We start from the raw sequence: 27717 nt of genomic DNA, 5'->3' as shown, positions 1-27717 counted from the left end.
CAGATCTATAGCCATCTAATATTTGATAAGGGAGCCAAAAATATAGGCTGGAATAAAGACAGCTTTCTACAAATGGTGCTGGGGAAACTGAATATCCACATGCAAAAACATGAAACCGGATCCCTATCGATCACCTTGTACCAGTATCATTCAAAATGGATCAAAGACCTCGATGGGAGAAATGAAGCCATGAAACTATTACCGGCAGCAATATGAGAAACACAGGGAACCCTCAGCACAGGGAGGAACTTTCTGAGTAAAGATCCAGAAGTTCAAAAAAATCAAAGAAAGAATTGTTAGGGGCCAGGAATGTGACTTAGCGGTAGAGTGCTTGCCTAGCATGCATGAAGCCCTGGGTTTGATTTCTCTGGTACCACATACACAGAAAAAGCAGGATGTGGCGCTGTGGCTCAAGTGGTAAAGTGATAGCCTTGAGCAAAAGAAGCTCAAGGACTGTGTCCCAGACCTTGAGTTCAAGCCCCAGGGCTGGCAAAAAAAAAAAAAAAAAAAAAAAAAAAAAAAAAAAAAAAGATGAACGGGATTACATCAAACTACAAACTACTGTGTCAAAAAACACAGTTAACAAGTTAAAAGAACACCCTACAGAATGCGAAATCTTTGTCAGCTACACATGAGACAAAAGCCTAATATCTAAACTATTTGGCGAGCTTAAGAAACTACAGGACTTTTAATGATAAATTAAAATGTGTATAAAATTGAATCATCTAGTCTTTGAGCATTCAGTGCCTTGAAGTCTTCAGCAATTTTAAATGTTAAAAAGTTTACTATGTCTACCAGAAAATCCTTGGTTGTCAGTAATTGCTTAATATTTGTTGACAAAATACTTTTCTATAACTCTGCATGCTGTGTTGCCATTAGGTAGAAAAGCAGTTTATTTTGTATAGCAATATTTGCATCTAAGAAATGTACTAAACTGTCGTTCATTCAAATAATTTGTAGATTCACAAAAAAAGTCCCACATAAAATGCTATTTTCTGAAAGAGTAGTTTTAGAAAAGAAGTGATGACAAATATCTTTTCTTTGGTCTCAAAGAGAATAATCTCAAGGATTTCTTGTGGTTGGTGCAGATGTTTGATGGAAACCCTGTAACTGGATTGAAAAGTGCCTTTCATACTGAGTTTGAGTGTTTTCATTGGGCCAGCAGCCAGTGGCTCATGCCTATAACCCTAGCTAGTCAGTAGGCAAACATCTCAGGACTGAGGTTTGAAACGAGTGTGGGCAGAGAAGTCTTTAGCTCTTATCTCCAATTAGTCACACACACACACACACACACACACACACACACACACACACACACACGTGCCAAAAGTAGAGCTGTAGCTCAAAGTGATAGAGGGTAGAGCCAGTAATTTTCCATTCTCAAGCTTTATTTGGAATCAAATATTTGCTGATCTGAGCAAATGGATTAGCGATTCTGCCTCTTTATTCTATTGTCTATAAAAACTTAAATTTAGTCCAGAATATTTGATAGTATTAACAAAACAAGTTATTTAGGCTTGGAATTTTCTTATTTTTCCATATATTTTTATTGTAATTAATAGAAGGGTTACATTATATTCACCAGATCAAGGTGCATTACTTTGCAAACATTGATACCCTTTCTCATGTCTTAGTCCCATTTCCCTCTCCCTACTCCCACCCCTCATCTTCTTTTCCTCCCTTCCCTATCCTATTTCAAATAACCAAATAAGACTTGGCATTTTCTTTCTTGAAATATTTTAAATATTGACTTAATTTCTTTCATGGCAACAAACTATCCTTAAGACTATTTATTTAATCTGCATTTTTAAAAAAATGTTGATGTATCCTCATTTCTTTTTTTTATAGGTGTGTGTTCTTGTCTTTTTTTCTTGATTAAATTTTCTAGGAGTATATAACTTTTATGTGCTATTAACTGAGAAGGTACTTTGTTAGGCAGGATGCAAGTCCACAAGCACACATGTATGTTTTACTTTTTGAGGCACATTCAAACTATTTTCTTCAATGCTTTATGTTTTATAGTCTCAACACGAAAGAGCCAGGCTTCCAATTTCTTAATGTCCTTACTAACACTTGTTACCTTAGGGGATATTCCAGAAGCCAGACTGGTGGTTGTGAAGTAGTACCTTACTGTGGTTTTGATATTTTATTTCCTAATGACTGATAGTGTTGAGTATTTATGTTCTTTGGAGACCTTTTCACAGTTGACTTTTATCTGGTGTTTCTATGTGTGCTGTCTTGAGAGAGCCATTTGTCTTTTTGTTGGTGAGGTATAGCTTTCATTAAGTATATCTAGATACAAGGCTTATTACATATGATTTGCAAGTACTTTTTCTCATTCTGTAGTTTATCTTACATCCTTGATATTTTCCTATAAAAGTTCTAAATTCTATTAAAGTCCACTTGGTTGGGTTTTTGTTGTTGCTACTGCACAGGCATTTATTATCATCTCTGAGACTCCATATTTCTTTCTAAGAGTCTAAGTTTTGTGGTTTAATTGTCACATTTGTCTTTGATTCATTTTGAGTTCATTTTTGTATATGTATCTCATTATTTATTAGGAAAATACAATTTCATTCTTTTGCATGTGGAAATCTTATTTTCCCAACAAAATTTGTTGAAGAAAGTTTTCTTTCCTCCATTGAGGCATATGTGCATTTATTATGTATTTCATTTTTTATTTTATGAACTTATAAATCAATTAAGTATAAAGTTTTTAATTTCCCCAACTACTTAAACAATAGTTATAGTTTACAAAACAACTACTGACAATTTTATTTAAAGAGTTGTTTGTTCTATACATTGTGGAAACATATTTTGTATTATCCATTTTACAAATGATAGCTTAATAGTGAATCTTAGTGAATAAACAGTGGTTCAGAAGGAAATATTCTGAATGATAATACATATTATTATAGTAGAAATGATGAAAATTTCAGAATGACAATATGTCTAATAAACTATAGAAAGTTATTAACTGATGAAGTTAAAGAAAATCCATGAGGATAATAGAATAGCATTTATAACTAATTTATATACAAGAAATTATCAGGAAAATTTGTCTGTTTTTAAGCTTTTCTTGTTTAGTCCAAAAATAAATTTCCATCCAAGATCTACTGCTTGCTATATGTAATAACATGCTCCAATTGCTTACTAGTGATTCTGATCTATATTTTGCACTCATATAACCTAAAAATAAAGAAAAAATATTCAAAATGGAAATAATGAACTTCAGCAACTCACACAAAAGTAATACATTTTCAAAGCCAATGCTAATGGAAACAGGAAGTTCTAGTTTTTATGTCTTGTTGAACTTTATTGTATTTACTAACACGTCGGCTTTGAAGACTCAGGAAGACTAAATTGCCTATTGGGTTTAGTAGTTTCTTGCATCAGCTCCTGCAATTGTCCAATCTGCTCATCACTAAAGTCATCAAGTTTTTCTTCTGGGAGAGAAGCGCCAAAACATGCTTTTCCAGAATTTTGTTTGTTCTCTTTAGCTTGTTGCCATAATACTGCTGCATATGCCTAGTAAAAAAGAGAAAGGTAAATTATGATATAGATCAAATCAAAGTATGACTTATGCTCCTTAGTCGGTCAGATGAATTGAAGAGCTCTAATTTTAAGTTGGTTATTTTCCTTCATCACTATATTTTCTGCATTTGGTTAAGAAGATATCTGCACTATTCAGTGCTAATTTCAAATATGCCTTATTAGCCAGGCATGGTGGCTCACACCTATAATCCTAGCTACTAAGGAGGCTGAGATCTGAAGATCAAGGTTCAAAGCCAGCCTGGTCACAAAAGGACCTGACACTCTTATCTCCCATTAACCTCTAGAAAATGGGAAGTGGGTCTTGGCTCAAGAGTAGGGTGGTAGCCTTGAGCTGAATAGCTCAGGGACAACACCCAGGCCCAGGGGTAGGGCAGTAGCCTTGAGCTGAAGAGTTAAGGAACAGTGCCCAGGCCGAGCTCAAAACTCCATGACCCTCCCCCAAACCCCACCCAAATATGCTTTATTATCAGTACTTTAAGGGTTTTGATACATTTTTAACAATATTCTTAACCTTCAAATAAGTGACAGAAGGAACCAATGGCTTTAGAAGCATGTGGGTACTGCTAGGTCTGCCTGGGAGAAATGATTCCTTCCCTTGGCATTCTCCTGTGCACCCTGGAAATCCCTGTCCAGACTGTAACCTTGTCAAATAACATGTCTGGAAACAGTGGGAGGTCCCCCAGTCTGAAGTATTTCTTCGTCCTCTGAGGTCGCATCCGCTTCCACTGTGGCCATACTCCTCCCTCTATAAAATCTCTCACTTCCGGCCATAAGGCCCTTTTTCTTCCTCCTGACTCCATCTTGTGTGGCTGTAGGTCTGTTCTCTCTCTCTCTCTCTCTCTCTCTCTCTCTCTCTCTCTCTCTCTCTCTCTCTCTCTCTCTCTCTCTCTCTCTGTCTCTCTCTCTTTCTCTCAATAAACCTTCACCTCTTAAACTGCGTGGAGTTTCCTTTCGGCAAATCTTACAGGTACCGGCCAAAACTATATGTAAAACTGAGCATATACAAATACATATATGGTTCTGGGGCTACAGCTTTCATCAGACTTCAAAGGAAGGTCATGGGTCCTTAAGCTTAAAAGTGGTTCTCAATATTCATTAAATCTATTCCCCTACTGTTCCATTAAAAATTTTAGAAAAACTACAAATTTAGCCCTCAATATTTAACTATCATTTTCATCAAGAAAACAATCTATTTTTTCATGAAACTTTATTCTTATGCACTCATCACTCTGAATAATGCTGCTGCATGTTTTACCATTGCTATACTACCAGCATCATTCAAATAGCTTTAATTCTAATCCCAAACTATTGGAAGTGATATTTTCTTTATATTTTACAAAAATCTATTTCATAAAACAGCAAAACAACACTGTACATACCATTACCTTTCTAAGTTCCACTAAGGAATGCCTCAGATACTTAAGATTTCTCATTTCTCAGTACTGCTGCTATAGTTGGTAATTTGGGAATTAAAATTTGGGAATTTGGAAATTTGGGAATTAAAATTGTATCTACAACACTTCCTCAGTGCTGCTAACCGTAGACTTGTCTAACCACAGGCATGTAATCTATGCAAAAAAAAGCCTTCAAATTCACAGGTGAAATTTAAAAGTGACTGGATTTTAGGTGAATGGTATTTTTTTTATTTGTTTGTTTTTTGTGGGTCATGGGGCTTGAACTCTGTGCCTGGGAGTTGTCCCTGAGCTCTTCAGCTCAAGTCTACAGCCCTATCCTTGAGCCAAGCCCCACTACCCCTTTTCTAGAGGTTAATTGGAGATAAGAGTCTCAGGTCCTGTTGTGCCCGGGCAGGCTTTGAACCTTAATCCTCAGATCTCAGCCTCCTGAGTAGCTAGATTTACAGGCATGAGCCATGGCACCCAGGGTGAATGGCATTCTTACATAATTAATTCTGTTCATCTAATTTGTTTCTAACTTATGTGAGATAGGTATGTATATATATATACATATATGCATATGTATCATCCATACACATATATGTATGTGTATACACATATTTTCTTAAATCAGTGGAGAAAATTTAAATATTAATGGGAAATTTATTTAAATTAATGGGAGAATTTGTAACATATGCATATGTTCAGAAAACCTAACACTGTCATGTACCTACCACTTGGCTTAAACATCCATCAACTGGTGGCAAATCATGTTTTATCTTTACTCTTTTTTTTTTTGCCAGTCCTGGGCTTGAGATCAGGGCCTGAGCACTGTCCTTGGACTTTCTCAAGGCTAGAGCTCTACCACTTGAGCCTCAGTACCACTTCTGGCTTATTTCTATGTATGTGGTACTGAGGAATCGAACCCGAGTCTTCATGCATGCTAGGCAAGCACTTTAACCACTAGGCCAAACTCCCGGCCTCTATCTTTACTCTTATCTCTTTTCTTTTTCCAGATCATTTCAAAGCAAAACTAAAACAAATTTTATTTACAAATACTTTATAATCTAACTCTTAAAGAAATTCTTTAAAATCTACTCCTCTTCCATGATTTGTCTAAATAGAAGACACAAAATCAGTTTGCCTATTGTAATTAATACATTTGAACCCAAATGTTAATAAAACTCATTCTTTTTTTTAAATTTTTTTATTGTAATTAGTAAAACGGTTACATGATATTTGCCAGAGAGAAGGTGCATTAATTCACATACATTGATACCCTTTCACATGTCTTGGTACCCATTTCCCTCCCCCCACACACACCCCACCCGTCTTGGTTTTCCCCCCTTCCCTATCAAATTTCAAATATCCAAATACAAATAAATTCAATATATCAGATAACAAAGTGAGATACTATACCAATATGAGATAACCAAGGGACAGCAAAGGAGATGAGAGACAACATAGTACATTAAGGACAACAATCATTCATTATATGGCTTTTGTTTCAATATCCTGGAGGTCCTTTCAATTACCTTCACATTATATGGCCTTATGTATCAAGATTTTGCTCTATAACAGATCTCTGCTAGTAGAGCCCAAGGTTTTTACTGATTATGACGAATGAGGGAAACCATTGAGCCTAAGTTCCTTTGAGTCTGGCTTACTTCACTTAATATGATTTTTTCTAAGTCTTTCCATTTCCTAACAAATGGGGCGATGTCATTCTTTCTGACAGCAGCATAGAATTCCATTGTGTACAAATACCACAACTTGTTGATCCACTCATCAACTGAGGAACATCTAGGTTGGTTCCATATCTTTTTTTATGGTGAATAGTGCTGCAATGAACATTGTTGTGTTAGTGCATTTAGTGTGTCCTTGTTTCTGGATGGTTGAGTAAATGCCAAGTAGTGGAATTGCTGGGTCATAGGGGAGCTCTATGTTTAGCCTTTTGAGGCACTGCCACACTGCTTTCCATAGTGGTTGAACGTAAAACTCATTCTTTTTAAAAATGAATCTGCCTAGTGTTTGTCTTTCTTTTTTAAAAAATGGCAATCAAATGGCCCAAATGTAAGTCAGACTATTTCAGTTGCAAGAAAACATGGTATATGAAATCCAAACTCTATAAAGGGAAATCAAATGATTTAAAATTCTTCATAATCTTCCTAATACCATATTCCTCCTTTTAGTAGTGACATATTTAAAGTTATCACTTATACAAAATATAACTAAATAAAATATATAATACGTAACGCCAATACCATTACAAATCTGACATGTTTCATATTTTATAGTAATTAGTTTCCTTGACAAAGTAAAAAAGGCTTCAAGTTAGATAATAAAATGCTACCCTAAATTTTCTATATATCAGAATCAGAATTAGGCTGAAGAATTGGGTAATCAATATTACTAATTCCCTTAAAAGAATTATGCATTAAGTATTTACTAGCACTGGTAGAAAGCTAAAAATAATATTTTTTACAGTTTGGTAGGTTATTTGTACTCCTTCACATAAACACCCAAAAAGAAAGAAAAATATTTGATGTAAGGGGGAAAAAAAATCATCTTTCTCCAAAAATTTACTCAATTACTTGAAAACCCTATTTAACAACACGGAATCACCAAATTTGGTGTGTAGCTGTCCCTAGAGAACTCATTAAGAATTACCTCCTGGAAAATGGAAAGACTTAGAAAAAAATCATATTAAGTGAAGTAAGCCAGACCCAAAGGAACATAGGCTCAATGGTTTCCCTCATTTGTCCTAATCAGTACAAACCTTAGGCTCTCCTAGCACAGATTTACAATAGAGCAAAACCTAGATACATAAGGGCATACAGTGTGACACTAAATGAAAGGACCTCTAGGATATAAAAACAAAAGCCATATAATGAGTGATTGTTGTCCTTAATGTACTATGTTATCTCTCATCTCTTTTGTCGTCCCCTGGTTATCTCATATTGTTACAGTATTTCACTGTTATCTGATATATTGGATAAATGCATATTTGGTTATTTGAAATTGGATAGGGAAGGGGGGAAAACAAGATGAGGGGTGGGGGTTGGGGGAGGGAAAGACATGAGAAAGGATATCAATGTTTGTGAAGTAATGCACCTTCTATCTGGTGAATGTAATGTAACCCTTCTATTAATTACAATAAAAATATATGAAAAAAATTATTCACCAGGGCTGGGAGTTTGGCCTAGTGGTTAAAGTGCTTGCCTAGCATGCACGAGGACCCGGGTTCGATTCCTTGGTACCACATATATAGAAAAAAGCCAGAAGTGGTGCTAAGGCTCAAGTGGAAGAGCTCTAGCCTTGAGAAAGTCCAAGGACAGTGCTCAGGCCCTGAGCTCAAGCCCAGGACTGGCAAAAAAAAAAAAAAAAATTATTCACCAAAAAAAAAAATTACCTCCTGTAGGAGTAAAACAATACCCCCACTTCCAGTAAGAAATCTAGACATTGCCTGAATCACAATAACTAAATTCAAAGACACCTTCAGGATTTGAAGTGTATCTGCTCAAATTATTGACCCAGAATCTCTCATGTCATTGTGGCAAAGATCATAAATCTGGTTTCTCAGATTTTCAGATCTTTTGAACAGATTTCATGATCTTCAAGTCCTCACATACTTAAATCACGTCACTTCACAGAATACAAAACATAGTAGAGTATTACTGGTGTCAGTTTTACAGGTTCCTCAGCTCACTACAGTAAATAAAACTCAAGATTCACCTATGATTCTAAATTTCAGCAAAAGGTGTTAGTTACTATTTACAGCACAGAAAAAAAATAATAAAAGAACATGAAAAGTTCTTGGTTAAGAAAGTAGAAATGGTAAACAAGATCTGGCTCACAAATATTCTTTATGATTCTCTACTTTGAATTTCGTATGTCCTTGACATTAGATGTATACAGAATAAAATAAGCTATACCATCAGAAATGAAAAGTCACTGCAAATAAGGACATGAAATTCATCACAAAGTTCCTAAAAACCTAATACTAGCTTTGTACTTGAGGTACATTGTACTTAAGGTATAATGGATCTTACTGGTATCCTGGGGTTCACACCTGTAAACCTAGCTACTCAGGAGGCTGAGATATGAGGATCATGGTTCAAAGCCAGCCAAGGCCAGAAAGTCCATGAGAATCTTTTTTATAAATTGTGATTAATAGAAGGGTTACATTATATACACCAGATAAAAGGCGCATAACTTCACAAACATTTCTCTCCATGAGACTCTTATCTCTAATTAACCACCAGAAAATTGAATGTGATACTGTGGCTAAAAGTGGTAGAACTGGCCTTGAGCAGAAAATCTCAGGGGCAGCGCCCAGGCCCTGTATTGAAGCCCCCAAATGAAAAAAAGAAAATTATTTTTTAGTGATAACTCTTACCTTATAAAACTGCGTTCAAAAATTGCTTCCTTTATGACTCTAGACATGTTTTATTACATAGATTAATATTTATCTATGACATACAAACCCTCAGCCTAATTTTAATTATGTTCTAAAATCTAAGTGCCAGTGATTGTATATAGATTCCCTTCTTGAATACTTGTCTGTTAAACACGTCATTTGAAATATGATATAAAAATTAATATTAATAAATTCTTTAAAAAATTGCTTAATGGTTAGTTTGCTGGTCATTTTTTCTTCTTTTATTGTCATTTGTGGAGCTTGAACTCTGAGTCTGGGCACTGTCCCTGAGCTCTTCAGCTCAAAGCGAGTACTCTACCACTTGAGCCACAGCACCACTTCCAGTTTTCTGGTGTGGAGAGAAGAATATCAGGGACTTTTGTACCAGAACTGGCTTTGAAACACAATCCTCAGATCTCAGCCTCCTGAGTAGCTAGGATTACAGGCATGAGCCACTAACATGCAGCAATTTCTTGGTCATTTTAAAAATCATCAAGCTAAATGGACTATTTGTAAACTTCAGGTTTTACAGAGTAAAATCTTTCTTGATAACTTATATGAAAAAGTTTTATAATACTTCATTATGTTACAGATACTAAATCTATAATACTATGCCCATTAACACAGGGCACTGAAAAAATGTTAAGTGTTAGCCAGCATTCAGTTATCTGGGCCAGTGTTTACAGCACAGTAATGATATCTGTGCTGCCTACCTTACAGGACTGTGGTGAAAATTAAAATGGTAGTTTCCTTCCTTCTTTCTTTCCTTCCTTCCTTCCCTCCCTCCCTCCTTTCTTTCCTTTTCTTCCTTTAATCTTCCTCCTCTTCCTCTATCCCCTCCTTGTCATCCATTTTTTTTGGCAATACCAGAGTTTAGACTCAGTACTTCCTTAGCTGCACACCCGAGCCACACCGTAAGTCCAGTTTTGTATTGCCTTTTTGAGGATGAGTCTCCCAGACTTTTCTAGTCATGTTTGGCTTCAGAGTTCAGTCCCCTGAATCTCAGCCTCCCAAGTAGCCAGGATCTACAGTAGCTCCTTTGTAAGCTATCGGTGCTTGGCTGGTTGATATTTCAAAAGGTATACACAACTGTGTAAAATTCCAAGTTCTCTTGTTATTTTCTTGATGTTGTGTACCACTGTGAATTCTTGTTTATTTCCTTGGAAGGCTTCCCATCCCTCTTGTCACCTGAAATGGCTCATCCTGGCCTTCCTGACTAACTCACCTATTCAGTTTTATTACTCTTCCTCAGCATCTTGTATTTTCTGTTCAGAACTCATCCCCATCTTACATTATTTCCTTTCCCTCCTCTTTGAAGCCCATGAAAAATAGGGATACATCTATTTTCTTTTTTTAATATATTTTTATTGTAATTAATAGAAGGGTTACATTATATTGGCCAGATAGCAGGTGCATTACTTCACAAACATTGCTACCCTTTCTCATGTTTTTGTCCCCATTTCCCTCCCCCCACCCCCCCACCTAATCTTGTTTTCCCTCCTTCCCTATCTTATTTCAAATAACCAAATAAACATATATACAATATGTCAGATAACAAGGTAAGATACTGTAACAATATGAGATAACCAAGGGATAGCAAAAGAGATGAGAAATAACATAATACATTAAGAACAACAATCACACAGTAAAAGGCTCTTGTTTCTATATCCTGGGGGTCCTTTCATTTAGCCTTATCCTATATGGCCTTATGTGAGATACATCTGTTTTCTTGCTACTCAATGTCCTTCATCTAGCATAGCAATTTGGAACAAAGACAGGAATGATCATACTAGTTACAGACAAACAAATTTTGTCAAACACTGACAAAAACAATTCCTAAAGCAGCAAAGGCAATGTTAATTACTTAATTTTCATAAGTCAAAACCATGTCAAATGTTTAATCTTCTAGATTTTAATAAGGATCAACAATCTAAGATTATATCATATTTGTAAAGCTCACACTGATGGGACAGCACAATTTTCAAATTTCCAAGTGAGTTATTTACTTTATGTGAAACAGCAGGCTTACTTCATTCACTCTAGAGAAAATGTCAGATGAATAACTATCAATTTTTCTTTCAGGTGAAAATAGTATAAAATGAAAAAATGACTAATCTAGCTTTGCAAGTCAAATATTTGCACAAGCATGTTTGTTCAAGACACCTGCCATACTTTGGTATAATGCAGAATTGCCTTATGAGCTTTTTCTAATTCTCATGGGATTTTTTAAAGATATTTACTCAAAAGTCAACATTGAATAAAATTACTATTTACAGTTTTTCCAAGCATGATCTTAAAAACTGCAGTACTGGTCTTTAAAGAAACTGTAAGTGCAGGTGATGGTGTCATAGCCTCAGTCTGAGCTTAAACTTCTCCCATTTTATCCACCACGGATTTTCAACCATTGACTGATGTTCCAGAACAAAACCTTTCCTGTGGCTTTCGGGGACTTTTAGTCTCATTAAATGTTCTTCCTTGGAAAAAGATAACTTCTGTCTCCATATATAGAGAAAACAATGCATCCCATACTCTACCCAAGGGATGAATTCCTATTAGTGCATGAAACGTTCAAAAAGTTTTAAGAGAAAACAAAACTGTAAAGTTTGTATAACATCAAGCTCTCTACAGAATGTTTTAGATAGATTTTTTAAAGCACACAATTGAGAAAATGATACAATAACTAGGAATTTTCATTTAAAAAATACAACACGCTTCAGCAAAAGAACCCCTTAATCTTTGTGACTTTGCTTTTTTTGGAGGGGGGGAGAGGGAAGAAGGGGACTGGACTGGTTCTGGAAATTGACTCAGGACCTCAATGCACTGGGCTATTTTGCTCATGGTTGGTACTCTTACCTTTTCTTTTTGTTTGTTATTGTTGTTGTTGTTGTTGTTTGTTTTTTTATTGTCAGGGTAATGTATAGAGGGGTTACAGTTATATTCACCAGATAGTAAGTGCAATACTTCTCACACATTGATACCCCTTCTCATGTTTTTGTCCCCATTTCCCTCCTCCCAACCTCTCCCAATCATCTTGTTTACCCTCTTCCCTTTCCTATTTCAAATAACAAATAAATGTATATACAATATACTAGATAACAAAGGCAAATACAGTAACAATATGAGATTAACCAAATGGAAAAAAATAGAATAGAAATAAAATAGTACATGAAGAACAACAATTACACAAGATAAAGCTCTTGTTTCCATATCCTAGAAACCCTTTCATTTAGTCTTATCCTATATGACCTTATATACCTAGGTTTTGAGCTATTGTAATCCTCTGCTAGGAGAATGCTAGAGATGTACTAATGATTACAAATGAGGGAAACCACTGAGCCTATGTTCCTTTGGGTCTGGCTTACTTCACTTAATATGATTTTTTCCAAGTCTTTCCATTTCCTTACAAATGGGGTGATGTCATTCTTTCTGGTGGTAGCATAGAATTCCATTGTGTATAAGTATCACATCTTCTTGATCCAATCATCTACTGGGACATCTAAATAGTGCTGCAATGAACATCGTGGTGCTAGTGGCTTTAGTATGTCCTTGATTCTGGATGTTTGGGTAAATGCCAAGTGGCACTCTACCTCTTAAGCCACACATCCTGTCCAGCTTTTCTGCTGACTAATAGGAGAAGGTAGTCCTTGAATGTTCTTCCTGGGCCAGCTTTGAACTACAGTCCTCAAATTTCACTATCATCCATATGGTTCCTATATTTCTTAACTAGTTTTTCTATTTTACTAAGATTAGCCCTGGATTCCAAAGGGTATGTCTAATCTATGGTGAATACAGATAATACAAGATCTAATATTCATATAAAAGAACATAAACATTTTATGTACATATTCCAAACTAACTTTTTCAACATTAAAATTGACCTATAAATCTCTATACTGAATTAGTACCTATACAGACTGTTAGCTTTGTCTAAACCAACATGCTAGGATAAATGTTTTTGGTGCCTCTATTTTCAATAATATAGTCTGTAATATATCTTCCTTCTCTAGTTAAAAAGTAAGCCTTTGGAATATGAGATACACTAGGTCTCCTTAGCACAGGTCGAAACTTTCTTAATAAGAACCCAGAAATACAACAAATCAGAGAAAGTCTGGATAAGCAGAATTGCATTAAACTGCAGAGCTTCTGTATGGCAAATGACATAGCTAGCAAATTAACTACAAAGTCTACAGAGTGGGAGAAGATCTTCACTAACCATACAACAGACAAAGGTCTCATATTTAAAATATATCAACAACTCAAAAAAATTGAATCACTCCAAAGCTTATCTTCAGAGAAACAACCATCCCATTAAAAGATGGACCAAAGACTTAAAAAGAGTCTACTCTGAAGAAGAAATAAGAATGGCCTATAGACACATGAAGAAATGCTCGGCATCTTTGGTCACAAAAGAAATGCAAATCAAAACAACTCTAAGATTCCACCTCACTCCAGTTAGAATGGCCAGGATCAAGAAATCTGATAACAACAGATGCTGGTGGAGATGTGGCCAGGAGGGATCACTACTACACTGTTGGTGGGAGTGCAAACTCATTCAACCACTATGGAAAGCAGTATGGCAGTTCCTCAAAAGACTAAACATAGTGCTCCCCTATGATCCAGGCAATTCCACTACTTGGCATTTACTCAATCGTCCAGAAACAAGGACAAACTAAATCCACTAGCACAATGATGTTCACTGCAGCACTATTTACCATAGCAAAGTTGATGAGTGGATCAACAAGATGTGGTATTTATACACAATGGAATTCTATGCTGCAGTCAGAAAGAATGACATAGTCACATTTGTAAGTAAATGGAAAGACTTAGAAAAAAATCATATTAAGTGAAGTAAGCCAGACTCAAAGGAACATAGGCTCAATGGTTTCCCTCATTTGTCATAATCAGTAGAAACCTTGGGCTCTCCTAGCAGAGATTTACAATAGAACAAAACCTAGACACATAAGGTCATATAGTATGATGCTAAATGAAAGGACCTCCAGGATATAGAAACAAAAGCCATATAATGAGTGAATGTTGTCCTTAATGTACTATGTTATCTCTCATCTCTTTTGCTGTCCCTTGGTTATCTCATGTTGTTACAGTATTTCACCTTGTTACCTTGTATATATGTTTATTTGGTTATTTGAAATAGGATAGGGAAGGGGGAAAAACAAGATGAGGGGCAGGAGCAGGGGGAGGGAAATGGGGACCAAAACATGAGAAAGGGTATCAATGTTTGTGAAGTAATGTACCTTCTATCTGGTGAATATGATGTAACCCTTCTATTAATTACAATAAAAATATATGGGAAAAAAGTAAGCCTTTGCTTTGGTATAATACACTAAGGAAGCAATTAAAACTACCATGATCATACCCTTCAATTTCCAGTCTAATTATGGGCAGATTTTTTTAAGAATACGAAGATCGCCAGAGAAAAATTATGTTGAAATTCCCAAGCATTAACGAATCAGCCTATATTATATTTTAAAATACACTTTTTCAACATAATTGCTTTTTTTGTAGTTTCAAATAGTTAAAAATCCATATCATTGCATCCTGGTAATTAGCAAAGAACACTGGAATTTTTTTCATAAATTTCATAAAGTTTTATGCTTGTACAGGGCATTAAATACGAGAGAAAAAAAAGGCTGAAAACAAAAAGAAAATAAAAAATATTAGGGAATAGAAGATTAGTTTATTTGAAGTATTTAGATAATAGAAAGTTAATATTTGCAAAATGGATGTTCAAGTTGACTTAATAAATTAAAAAGTTCTTCTCTTAGGGCCAAGAGTTTGGCCTAGTGGTAGCATGCCTGCCTGGTATGCACAAAGACCCAGTTTGATTCCTGGGTACGACATACATAAAAAAAGCCAGAAGTGGTGCTGTGTCTCCAGTGGCAGAATGCTAGCCTTGAGCAAATTAAAGTGTCCAAGGACAGTGCTCACGCTCTGAGTTCAAGACCCAGAATCAGCAAAAAATAAAAAAAAACTCTGCTCTTATAGACTTGGCAGAGTGAAGAAAATGTTAACAGGAAATAAAGACAACATTGACTACAGTAACATGCCTTTAATGGTTTGATACACATTCTGAAAATTGTGCTCTTAGTTATTATACACCTCTGCAAAGATGGCCACAACATAACCAGGCAAAAAAATCTTATTGTAGTCCGGGAGTGTGGCCTAGTGGTAGAGTGCTGGCCTAGTATGCACAAAGACACAGTTCGATTCCTTGGTACCATATACACAGAAAAAGTCGGAAGTGGTGCTGTGGCTCAACTGGTAGAGCTCTAGTCTTTAGAAAGTCCAAGGATAGTGCTCAGGCCCTGAGTTCAAGCCCTAGGGATGGCAAAAAAAAAAAAAAAAATCTTATTGTACCACCATCTTATAGGTAGCTCTGAAATGACCAAAAAAATGACCATTACTATATTCAGTTCTTTCTTACTTCTTTTGGTAAAAAAATAAATGGTCTTGATAAACCTAAGCAGGTAAACACTGATGTTTTAGTTTTTGTTTGGAAGAGTTGTTCTTGGCAGTGTTGTGGTGTGAGGACTGCCTACCTGCTCACTAACTGCTATAACAGTTAAGCCACATGTCCAACCTTTTTACCGTTCATAATTTTTGAGAACCAGTCTTACTTTCTGCATAGGCACATACTTGGACACTAACACCTGGGAACCTTCTATCTATGTTAGGCTTCTTGATAGCTGGGATAACAGGCACACGCTTCCACCACAAGCTCTATATTGAGAAGGGGTCTTTAAAACTTTTCTTTCTAGGCTGATCTTGAGCTGTAATTCCCCCAAATCTTATCATTCCAGATCTTGTATTACATTAGCATTTTAATTATTCCTTCCTTCAATCGCAATTATCAGTTAACTGTGAAGCATAATCTCTCAAACTCTTCAATAAAGAAAATGATTTCTTCTTTAAAGAAAATGATATATGAAAGAATGACATTGCCCCATTTCTAAGGAAATAGAAAGACCTGGAAAAAAAATCAGATTAAGTGAAGTAAGCAGACCCAAAGAAACATAGGTTCAATGATTTTTGTCTTTTATAATAATTAGTACACATCTAGCACTCTCCTAGCAGAGGATTACAATAGCTCAAAACCTAGGTATATTACCATATATGTTGAGACTAAATGAAAGGATCTCTAGGATATGGAAACAAGAGCTTTATCTTGTGTGATTGCTATTCTTAATGTACTATGTTATTTCTCTTCTATTTTCCCCCCTTTGGTTAATCTCATATTGTTACTGTATCTGCCTTTGTTACCTGGTATACTGTATATATGTTTACTTGTTTATTTGAAATAGGAAAGGGAAAGGGAGAAAACAAGTTGACTGGGAGGGGGTGGATGGAGGGAAATGGGGATTAAAAACATGAGAAGCAGGGCCAGGAATTTGGCCTAGTGGTAGAGTGCTTGCCTAGCATGCATGAAGACCCGGGTTCGATTCCTCAGTACCACATACATAGAAAAAAGCTGGAAGTGGTGCTGTGGCTCAAGTGGTAGGGCTCTAGCCTTGAGAAAGTCCAAGGACAGTGTTCAGGCCCTGAGCTCAAGCTCACAACTGGAGAAAAAAAAAAACCCACAAAACCATGAGAAGTAAAGCACCTACTATCTGGTTAATGTAACTGTAACCCCTCTATGCATTATTTACCCCAACAATTAAAAAAAAAAGGTATAATCGAAGTTGTAGTGTAATTCAGTGGTAGAGCCTTTGTTAGTAAGCATGAATTCTTGGGTTGCAATACCAAGCACAAAACACACACACACACACACACACACACACACACACACACACACACACACACCCTATCTACGAAGAAACTGAAGCAAGTAGAAATTAATGCTGACCAAATACAGTTTTCTGCTTTACAAAAGTAGGAAAAGAAGCCAGGTGCCAGCTGCTCATGCCTGTCATTTTGAATCCAGTCCAGGCTGAAAAATCTATCGCCACTTAACTACCAGAAAAGCAGAAGTGGAGCTAGGGTCCAAAGTGAGAGAGCACTAACCTTAAGCAGAAGAGCTAAAAGAGCACCTAAGCCCTGAGTCCAAGCCTCCCAACTGACCAAAAAAAAAAAAAAAAAAAAAGGTAGAAAAAGAGAATTCCTATTCCACAAGTTTCTTTACTGACATTGTCATTAGTCTCCAAATCCAATCCCTCATCACTCCTTTGCTGTTTCTTCCAGTCACTTTCTAGTTCCAGAATTCAGCAACACAAACTCAAGAGCCTAATTTCCTGGACACTCTGCCATTCACCACAACCTCATAATTACAATTGTTAACAATGTCACCAGGACAGAACCATTCACAAACAAAAATCCTAGGACTCCTTCTGGGTGCCAGTGGCTCTTCCCTGTAATTCTAGCTACTTGGGAAGCTGAGAACTGAGGATAAGGAAGTCCCTGGAACTCTTATCTCCAATTGACCACCAAAAAGCCAGTAAGTGGAACTGTGGCTGAGATAGTAGTGTTAGCCTTAAGCAAAAAAGCTAACAGTACCCAGGCACTGAGTTCGAGCCCAAGGACTGGCAAAAATAATCCTAGGATTCAAATAAACAAACAAACAAAAACCCATATGGTAGAGCAGGGAATTTTAATGGGGTATTTATCCACAAAGCAATAAATAGTAAATTGGCAAGAACTTTAAAAACAAAGAGAAAGCTGAAATTGGGTAAATATTTGGTGAAGAGAAAAGGGCTGAATAAGAGTGTGTGATATCTTAGTCCACTCTGATCCCTTCCTATGTACCCCAGGGTGAGCAATAGTCTTCAACATACCAGCTCACTCTGCCTGAAAGAACACATGGGAAGAGATGTAAGAGAAAACCTAATGCATTTGATTTCCTAGGAACTGAGGTGAGTCATGCTGATCTGTTTGATGATTAGAAGACCAACTCAAGAGGATAGCTTTCATCTTGCATTGCCTGAAATGTTACCAATTCTGAGGTAAGAACAGTACCCAGTGCTGGTGGCTCATGCCTATAATCCTAGCTATATTTAGGAGGCTAGGATGTGAGGTTTGCAGTTCAAAAGCCAGCCTGGGCAAGAAAGTCCACAAGACTCAACTCCAATTAACTACCAAAACAACCAGAAACGGAGTTGTGGCTCAAAGTAGTAGATCACTGTTGCGCGCACGCACACACACACACACACACACACACACACACACACACACACAAAGCACACAGGCTTTGTGTATGTGTGTGGGGGGGGATGGGACTAACCAAGCATCCACATATTTCTCAAAGATCATACCCACACTACAGGTCTAAATTGCTTATCTACACCTTCTAGAAGCAATGTTTTTTGTTTATTTTTCCCAGTCCTGATTTTAGGGCCTGGGCTGGCTTCAAAACCTCCAATCTCTGCCTCCTGACTAGGACTACGGGCGTGAACCACAGGGACCAGGCCGAATTTAAAATATTTTACATAGCAAAAGCATTCTTATTAGATGCTATGAACATGAAAACTGGTTAGAATGTGAAATGTCAAGTACAAAACATTTTCTAAATTTTACACATTTAAGTTTTTCCAGACAAGGATCTTCTGCCATCCTGTGGAAATTTTTAAAATTACACAAGCATTAAAAAATATATCTGACTAGAGTGTTAATAATGTAAAAAGTCAAATCTCATTGTAAATTACTGTAAACATTATTTTAAAAGTGAATAAGGAACATGGACAAAACTGTAAGGCTATACTTGAAAGTACTAGCCAGTAAACATGCTGTTTTTTGGAAGGCTCAATTCAAAATATGTACTGTGAAACTAGAACAGCTACCAGCCTTGTTTTTGCATATGAGTCTGCTATGCCACCTGCTACAATTCTTAGCCTGGGAATGACAGTATACAAATTATATGAATTTTATATGAATTACTTTTATCTTTGAGATAATTTTTTGTCAGTCCTAGGGCTTGAACTCAGGGCCTGAGCACTGTTCTTGGGCTTTCTCAAGGTTAGCACTCTACCACACAAACCACTGTACCACTTCTGGCTTTTTCTATGTATGTGATACCGAGGAATGGAACCTGGGTCTTCATGCATGTTAGGCAAGCACTCTACCACTCAGCCAAACTCCTGACCCTTGTGAGATAATTTTTAAGAAGCTACATATCTGTTCATCCACAAGAGTGAAGAGTCACTTCCTCAAAGTGTAGAAACCTTTGATAATGAAACATAACGTGCAAACTTCTAACATGTTTTTGTTCTGTGTTTATAATGAAATCTTTTAATGGAAAATAAACCACATTGTATTTTTCTTATTGCTGTTGAAATAAAACATAAATGTTTTAGCATTTTAGAGCTCAGAAAATGAAGCATACTTTAGAAATGTTTCAAGCAATAGTCGGTTAGGAATAAAGATAGCAAAAACATGTCAACACAATATGACTTTCCCTTGGGAAATAAGCTAATTAGAACTAAACACAGTAAGAAGAATCTGAAATCTCTTGGGCCCAGAAAAAGTGAATTAGGCAGCCTCGGCTATGGATAGGCACAGTGACAGTTTCAACAGAAAGAATGTAATTAGCATTAAAACATGGGATTAAGGGAAATTTGCTACTATATGATCAAAACTGTCCAAGAACAGCAAAAGAAGCTGTGACACCCACATAAATGATTCCTGATGGGGACTAGCTCAGGCCCACCTGTTTTTCCTCATTTTGATTTGCTAAGTCAGTCTCAAAGAGAACCTGACAGAGGCCCACAAACCTTTTTTCCAATTTTCACATCAAAAGTGTTCTGAATATAAAACCTTTCAAAACTTATTTGGCAGTGAATCCTGGCACAAATGGACATACAGTCTATCTACTTCACTTAGTGTTAATAATTCCATTTTTTCCTGCAGATATACTAATGCATTTAATTATAGGTACTATCCCAGATCCTACCAGAGTACTCTTAAAAATGACTGAATGGGGAGCTGGGAACATGGCATGGCCTACTGGTAGAGTGCTTGCCTAGCATGCACAATGCTCTAAGTTTGATTCCTTAGTACGACAGATACTGAAAAAAGCCGGAAGTGGTGCTGTGGATCAAGTATTAGAGTGTTTGCCTTGAGGAAAGCCAAAGAACAGTGCTTAAGCCCTGAGTTCAAGCCCAGGACCGGCAAAAAAAAAAATGAATGAATAGTCCTTATTATTAAATGAATACTTTAATTACAAAATTAAAGTGTGATTCTATTGCAGCTCTGAAAATCATAGTTATCTGCAAAAAATGCACTAAGATATTATGAACACCCTGAAATTATATAAAGGTATACACGTTTCCAAACTTTTTCACTGTTGTTTTACAAAAGGGTTACAATGCTCTAGGTCAGGTTATTAAGTACAATGCTTCTTGGTCAGTGTCACCCTTCCTTCATTCTCTTCCATTTTTCCCTTACATCCCTACCCTCAAATTACATAGTTCATTTTTAACATATTTATTTTTTTACATAATATTCATTGAATGTAATGACTGCAATTGCTTGCCCTTCTTCTCTCCATTCCAAACATTTTAATATAATTTTATTATTAATATTAAGGGATTGTACAGAGGGGTTACCATTTCATAATTCAGGTAATGTATACATTTATCTTTTGGAAAATGTCATCCCTTTCTTCACTTTCCCCTAGCTTCCCCTTCACATCCTTGCCTACCAGTTACATAGATCATTTTCCACATGTATACTGAATACCTTGATTACATTTGTTCACCCTTCCTACCTCCCTTTCTGCGCAGCCCCCCACCCCCTTTTACCTTGCCTAAAAAGAATTAAACACACACACACACACACACACACAAACACCACCACTACCACCACCAACAACAACAACATAAATAACCCATGTTTCCATTTACTAGAATTCATTCCGATAATTATAGGATTTTAAATGCTCAGTGGAGTTATGCCTTTGGATTCCCACATCCCCGCCAGCCTTTGTTGTTTGAATTCACTACCTAGGCCAGTCTTACTGAATCTCAAGGCCGTTTTGAATTGCATTTCTGTTATGGGATTATGCATTTCCTTTATAGAGGTTTTTTTGCTTCCTTGTTAATGCCTAAATATATTTTGAGGCTACTGCAAATGGAATTACATTCCAAACTTTTGCTGAGACACATCTGATAAAGAAGTGAATATAAATATTCTAACTTGTGAGGAAGTCTTCTTCACCAGCTCTCCTCTAATACCAATCAGCTGACATCCTGGCTTACAATGTGATGCTATATAAATGTAATTAGCACTGAACCTGATTACAAGAATCTGGTCACTTCTGGGAATGTTAATGGTGATAAACCTCTACTTCCTAATGATAAAAACACTATCTCTAACTTATAGTGATAAAGTCCAGATCAGACTACATGACTGACTAAGAGGCCTTGAAACTCCAATTTCTCTCCTAAGTCTACAAGTTTCATTGTAACAAAGAAAATCAATGGCTAGCATTTCATACTACACAGATGCACTATTTCATTCACTTTGATCCCTTTTTAAGACTATTAATGCCAACATGTGCCTTAACTTTTTAACATAAAGCTTGATTTAAAGAGTATGTGACATATCATTATTCTATAAACTATGATCATTAAATAAATCTCCATAGAACTGCTACAGAATAAACAAAACAACTGAGAGGTACTGATTATGACCCACTCATAATGTGGGATGTATCACACACACTCACACACACACACACACACACACACACACACACACACAAAATTCATGTACTAAACACAGAAGTAATTCACTCCCTTTCCCCCACAATCTAAATACAAACTACAAGTCAGGATATTCAAAAACCAACAAAATGAGATCCCAAAATTAGGTACAATTATGAAACTAGCAAAATACTCATCCAACTCTAATTATACTGAGTTAAAAATACTTCAAATATGTATGGCATATAACTTAATCATATACTTTTATCTGATGATCCACTTCAAAGTCATAAAGAAGAAACTGATGTTACAAGCCAGATGTTGGTGGCTCATGCCTGTAATCCTAGCTACCCAGGAAGCTGAGATCTGAGGATCAGGATTCAAAGCCAGCCCAGACAGGAAAGTCTCTGAGACGCTTAACTCCAAAAATCTACTTAGAAAAAGCCAGAGGTGGTGCTGTGGCTCAAGTGGTAGAATGTTAGTCTTGAGCATAAAGATGGTCAGGGAAGCACCCAGACCCTGAGTTCACGTCCTAACCTGCCAAAAGAGTAAAAAATATACATATTTATGGATGTTACAAACAGGTGTCTACATGAATTCTGAAGCATTTCTTCCTCTTTAAAACAAATACAGTAAACAACAAAGCTAAATACCACATTATGATGTCTATACTGTAACACAGGTCTAAAAAATATACATAATCAAGAAATACAAAAGTATGGTCCTTTGCGAAAATTACTTTTTTTTTTTAAGAGAACATTTCCAGCATTGTACTACTACTTCACTCTGCTAACTCCCAAACGCTAGTGTTCTTGACTACCTTCTCCTAGAGATAGAGTTCTAATTCTGACCACCCGTTCTAGGCACCTGGATCCACACATTTGGACTACTATGATAATAAATTCTAAATATCTACAGCCGCAATCTGTCTTCTGAGTGTCAGCCTACAATATATGTGTCTTGTAACAACTCAAGTGTTCCAGTGAAATTTAAATATAAAGTCCTACCTGTTTCTCCTACACACCTATTCTGGTTATTAGAACCATATTCTCAAACCCAAGAGTAATCTATTCTATTTCCTTCTTTTCTAATTCCTTAACAATCAACGATTTTCATTCCACTTTAAAGAGAAAACTCAGCAATCTGTCTCCACACTCAATGTCTTTGTTTTGGTGCAGTAACATACACATTTGAGATAACTATATCTTCTAATAATAGTTCCAATAGTTCTCCAATCTGGCTCTTTCTTCAATCATTCCTCTATGTCACTTTCTAGAATATGGTCTTAAATATAACCACTACTGCTTATAAATCACTCAATGAGTCAAACAAAATCTAACCATTTAGCAGAGTATCTTCACCTGCCATTTCTTTTTGGTTGTTTGTTGTTTGTTTTTTGCTTGTCCTGGGGCTTGAACTCAGAGCCTGAGCACTGTCATGGACTTTCTCAAGGCTAGAGCTCTACTACTTGAGCCACAGTACCACTTCTGGCTTTTTCTATGTATGTGGTAGTGAGGAATGGAACCCAGGTTTTCGTGCATGCTAGGCAAGCACTCTACCACTAGGCCAAACTTCAGGCCCCTTCCCTTGCCACTTCTTTAGCTTTAACTTGTTTAAAATTTTCATATAAGACAGTAACTTTCAAACATTACTGCAGTTCTTTGAAAAAAATCATACTGTTTCTTACCTTTGTGCTAAGCCTAGGTTATTCCTTTTTCTAGAAAATAATTTTCTTAGCTCAGTTATTCTCCAGAACTACGTCCTCCATTCCTCCTTGCTTCCACAGCTTGTAAGTCACTCTTTATTGCTGTCTATTCTACTCTACTAAACCTGGAACAGTGTGAAATAAAATATATTTATTGTTTATTTTGAGTGCCACAATACCTACTACATTGCCTGGCAATATTAAGTGAGCAATACTACTTGAAGAATGTTAAGGCTTTTTCTTTCTTTTTTTTTTTCTAGAGATAAAATTTCCATTGATAAACTTCCCCTAAAAGACACAGAGTAAGACAAATATTTAGGAAAACATGATAGAAACCAAATGATATCAATAAATAGAGATGAAAAGTGAAAATTAAGCACATGGCTTCTCTTCAAAGAATCTGAGAGCACAGTGCTGTTTAGATATGTTGTAGGTAATGTTTAAATTTTAATATTTATTCTTAGGTCCTAAAAAGAATTAAGTGGTAGGCACAGAGAGACAAATAGAAAGCATTACATAAATCAACTATTTTTCAAAACCGAGTTTAGTCACAACTTGAAAACTGCCATACACCCCAAACTACCAAATGAAATTTGACTTCTAACAATTGCCTTCTGACTTGGGAATGAGATTATATTGGACATTTTATCCTGTTATCCGACATTCTCGTGAACAGCTTCCCAGCAGCAAGCCTGTTATCAAATATTCTCATGAACAGATTCCCAGCATCACTTGCTGAACTTGTATTTTATTCTCTGATAGTAAAAATTTCATAAATTCAAACTTTACCCTCTGTGCATTGACATACTCACTTTTAAGGTGAAATGAACTACTTTCCTTCCACCTTTCCTAATTGTTATTGAACAAAAACTTCAATGGAAGAACAGCTTGTTTGCTATGATTACAAATGAAGAAAACTTCTCCTAATACTGGGTCTCCAGCATTCTTAATCCTTTTTCTTTTATTCAGTGGTACTGAAACCCAAATTTCCCAACTGGTAGAAAACAAATTCATAGGTCCATAATTAACTTTACAAGATAAAAAAGATTGCTAGTGATCCAACTGCATAGACTTGTTAAAACTCTGATGGTGTTACTCTCCATAAACCCATTCTAACTATAAGCTAGTAATACTCGGGTAACATATGCCAACTTTATGGTCATCATTAAGAAAAAAAATACAAACATATAATTCCAAGCTATATCTGGTAGTAAACAATATAACATAATCAAACGTTAGATTTTTTTTTTTCTGGTCCCAGGACCTGAGCTCTGTCCTTGAGCCTCACGGCTATATTTCTACTACTTGTGCCACAGTACTCAATTTTTTTCTATTTATACGGTTCTTGGATATCCAACCTAGGACTTCATGAATGCTAGGCAAACACTCTACCACTAAGTCCACTACTCTGAGCCCCACATTAGATGTTTTTAAGATCATTTTGTTGAAGGGTATCACTCTCCAGTGATAAAATTGTCCCAGCCAAACTTTTTATTCTCTGAGTCATTAGCATCTTCTCTATCTTTGAGAAAGATCACTAACATGTCTTGATGGGATCTCTCCTACCACTTGCAATTCCCAGGCTTACTTGAGTTGCAACTGTGAGAATTGTTATTTTATCCAAATAGAACACTAGTTTTAACTTTTTTTTTAACCTAGATGCCAATTCATTAACTACAGGACCTCAGCACTACTGAATACTCTTTCATCTGAGATCTTAGGATCATGGTTTGAAGCAAGCTGGGCAAAAAAGGCCATGAAATTCATCTCCAATTAACCAGCAAAAAGCTAAGAGTGGTGCTGTGATTCAAGTAGTAGAGCATTTCCCTTGAGAGAAAGAGCTAAGGAACAACCCCTCCATCCCTGTGTTTAAGCCTCAGTACCAGCACCAAAAACAAATAAATAAACTATATACACACACACAGCTACACAAATTTATAGGTACATATATATATATACATATATAACTAGTATGACATTTAATAAATTTCACTTCAAAAGTATCTTATTAAAATAAATTAGTCTGCATTTAAAAGATTAAATTTCTCTGCTTCAGGCAAGCAAATTACTTCTAATACATATGGTTTTTAAAAAGTTATAAATTTCATCATTTTTCTAAATATTCGTTTAAAACCTTAATAATTCTACAAGTAACAGTTCTGTGATTTGGCAGACACTAGTGGCTCAGGCTGCCTGTAATCCTACCTATCCAAAAGCTAAGATCTGAAGAATGGCTGTTTCAACACAGCAAGGATAGAAGTTTGAGCAAGCAGAAGGCCCTGAGTTCAAACTCAGTATGTAGGATGAGGGACAGGAAGTGGTAGAAAAACACCCATTGTTGAATAAAGGGAAGGTGGAATGTTGGAATTAAGTGAAAAAGTTTTTGTGTTTGTCCTAACATAACTTATCCCCATGACTTTTTAAAGAAGCAGGCTTAGATTGTGTACAAGGATGTCCTTGTACAAACAAGAACATCCTCCTTTCTATGCACTCACCTCTAGCCAGGATCACAGGTGGTGTCAACCACCCCCTAATTTGGACGCCTGATCATCCCAATCTCTACCTCCAGAGTGAGCCAGCCTTTCCAATGCCTGAAAATACTCTTATCATCTCTAACTCCATTCATCTCTTGAAATTTAATTATCAGGTTTCCCAGTGGCAAGAAACATTGTTCCTGGTCCTTCACTCAAAAATGTAAAACTGTGGCCAGGTGCTAGAGTGCTTGCCTAGCATGCACAAAGCCCTTGGTTTGCTTCCTTGGGAGCACACACACAGAAAAGGCCAGAAGTGGTGCTGTGACTCAAGTGGTAGAGCTCTAGCCTTGAGAAAAGCTCAAAGACAGTGTCCAGACCCTGAGTTCAAGCCTCAGGATTGGTGAAATAATAATAACAACAACAACAACAATAACAATAGTGTCAAGTATCCAATCCCTAAAGTTCCTGTCTGTTTAAAATTTAGTGCAGACATGCAGGTGATTAAGTACCCATGACTGGAGCCTAGAGAAACAACTTCTAACCAGAACTCCCATCAGCTTTTTTTCTCCTTCATTCATGACAGCTTTATTTCTGCCTTTGTGGAAATGAGGGAATTTGAGAAAGCCCTGAGATTTAAAGACAAAAAAAAAAAGTTTTTTGCGGAAACGAGTCCAAGTCTGGAAATGTAAACTGAGGGAATCTCGTTTGTGTTTGTTTTTTCTTTTCTTTTTCTGCTTTGTGCAAAAGCAACAGAGGGAACACTAGATCCGACCAATCAGAAACTTGACTCAGCTCTAGTTTGGGGACCCGCCGCGCCGGGATCCCCGGGTTCGAGGACGTGACAGGATCTGCAGCTCGGGGAGGAAACCCAGGGGAGGAGGGGGGAGGGGGAGGGGAGGAGGAAAGGGAGAGGGGGGGCGCGGGAGGCCCGGGGTGTAACTTTTTTAAAGTAGTGTTGAACAGCTTGAACGAATCACACTGCTTCACTCCAACACAGCCGGCTGCGGCTGGGCCTGGCCTTCCGTGGGGTGGCCCTCCGCGCGGACAGGGGTCTTCGAGAAAAACAGGGGCGCCACTGAGGACCCCAAAGGTCTGAAGCAAAGAGAAGGGGGCGCCACTTGCCTCCCATTCCTGCATGAAACGTCGGGCCTCGTCAGAACCAACGGTCTTATGTCTCCTAAATTCATCCTTCACGTACTGGTCTCCCAGGGCTTTGAGGTCCGGGGGCAGAACCCGGTGGAGCAGCAAGATGCGTCTGTATAAGGATCGGACCCGCAAAACATGCGATCCCGGCATGGCACCCCGAGCATGCGCACTGGCGCCAGGGACAGCCAACTGCGCCTGCGCAGAGGGTCCGCAGGTTCCCCGCCGCTCCACCGGAAGACGGAAGAGAAGGGCTGGTGACCTTCATCCGGCTTGGTCCGTCTTCGAATCAGGTCCTTCCGGAAACACGACACCTCCTTCTCCGGTACCCGAGGCGTGTCTAGAGGCTTGTGGCCATTTCTTCCGGGCTGTGTCT

At 37.0% G+C, this 27717-nt stretch overlaps 1 protein-coding gene across 1 annotated transcript; it reads right to left on the bottom strand.

Moving 5' to 3' along the window:
- Positions 1–2996: 2996 nt before the first annotated feature.
- Sdhaf3 (succinate dehydrogenase complex assembly factor 3) lies at positions 2997–27515 on the bottom strand. Its single transcript, XM_090333146.1, has 2 exons — positions 27321–27515; positions 2997–3528 (listed from the first exon to the last, which is right to left on the bottom strand). Exons 1-2 carry the CDS (start codon positions 27492–27494, stop codon positions 3328–3330), a joined length of 375 nt encoding a protein of 124 aa, XP_090189272.1. The 5' UTR covers positions 27495–27515; the 3' UTR covers positions 2997–3327.
- Positions 27516–27717: the final 202 nt, after the last annotated feature.

Source organism: Megascapheus bottae, chromosome 5, assembly GCF_031878675.1.
Source record: "Megascapheus bottae isolate mThoBot1 chromosome 5, mThoBot2.hap1, whole genome shotgun sequence".
Taxonomy (NCBI): domain Eukaryota; kingdom Metazoa; phylum Chordata; class Mammalia; order Rodentia; family Geomyidae; genus Megascapheus; species Megascapheus bottae.
Note: the sequence above shows the minus strand (reverse complement) of the source record. Positions and strands in the feature narration are given on the sequence as shown.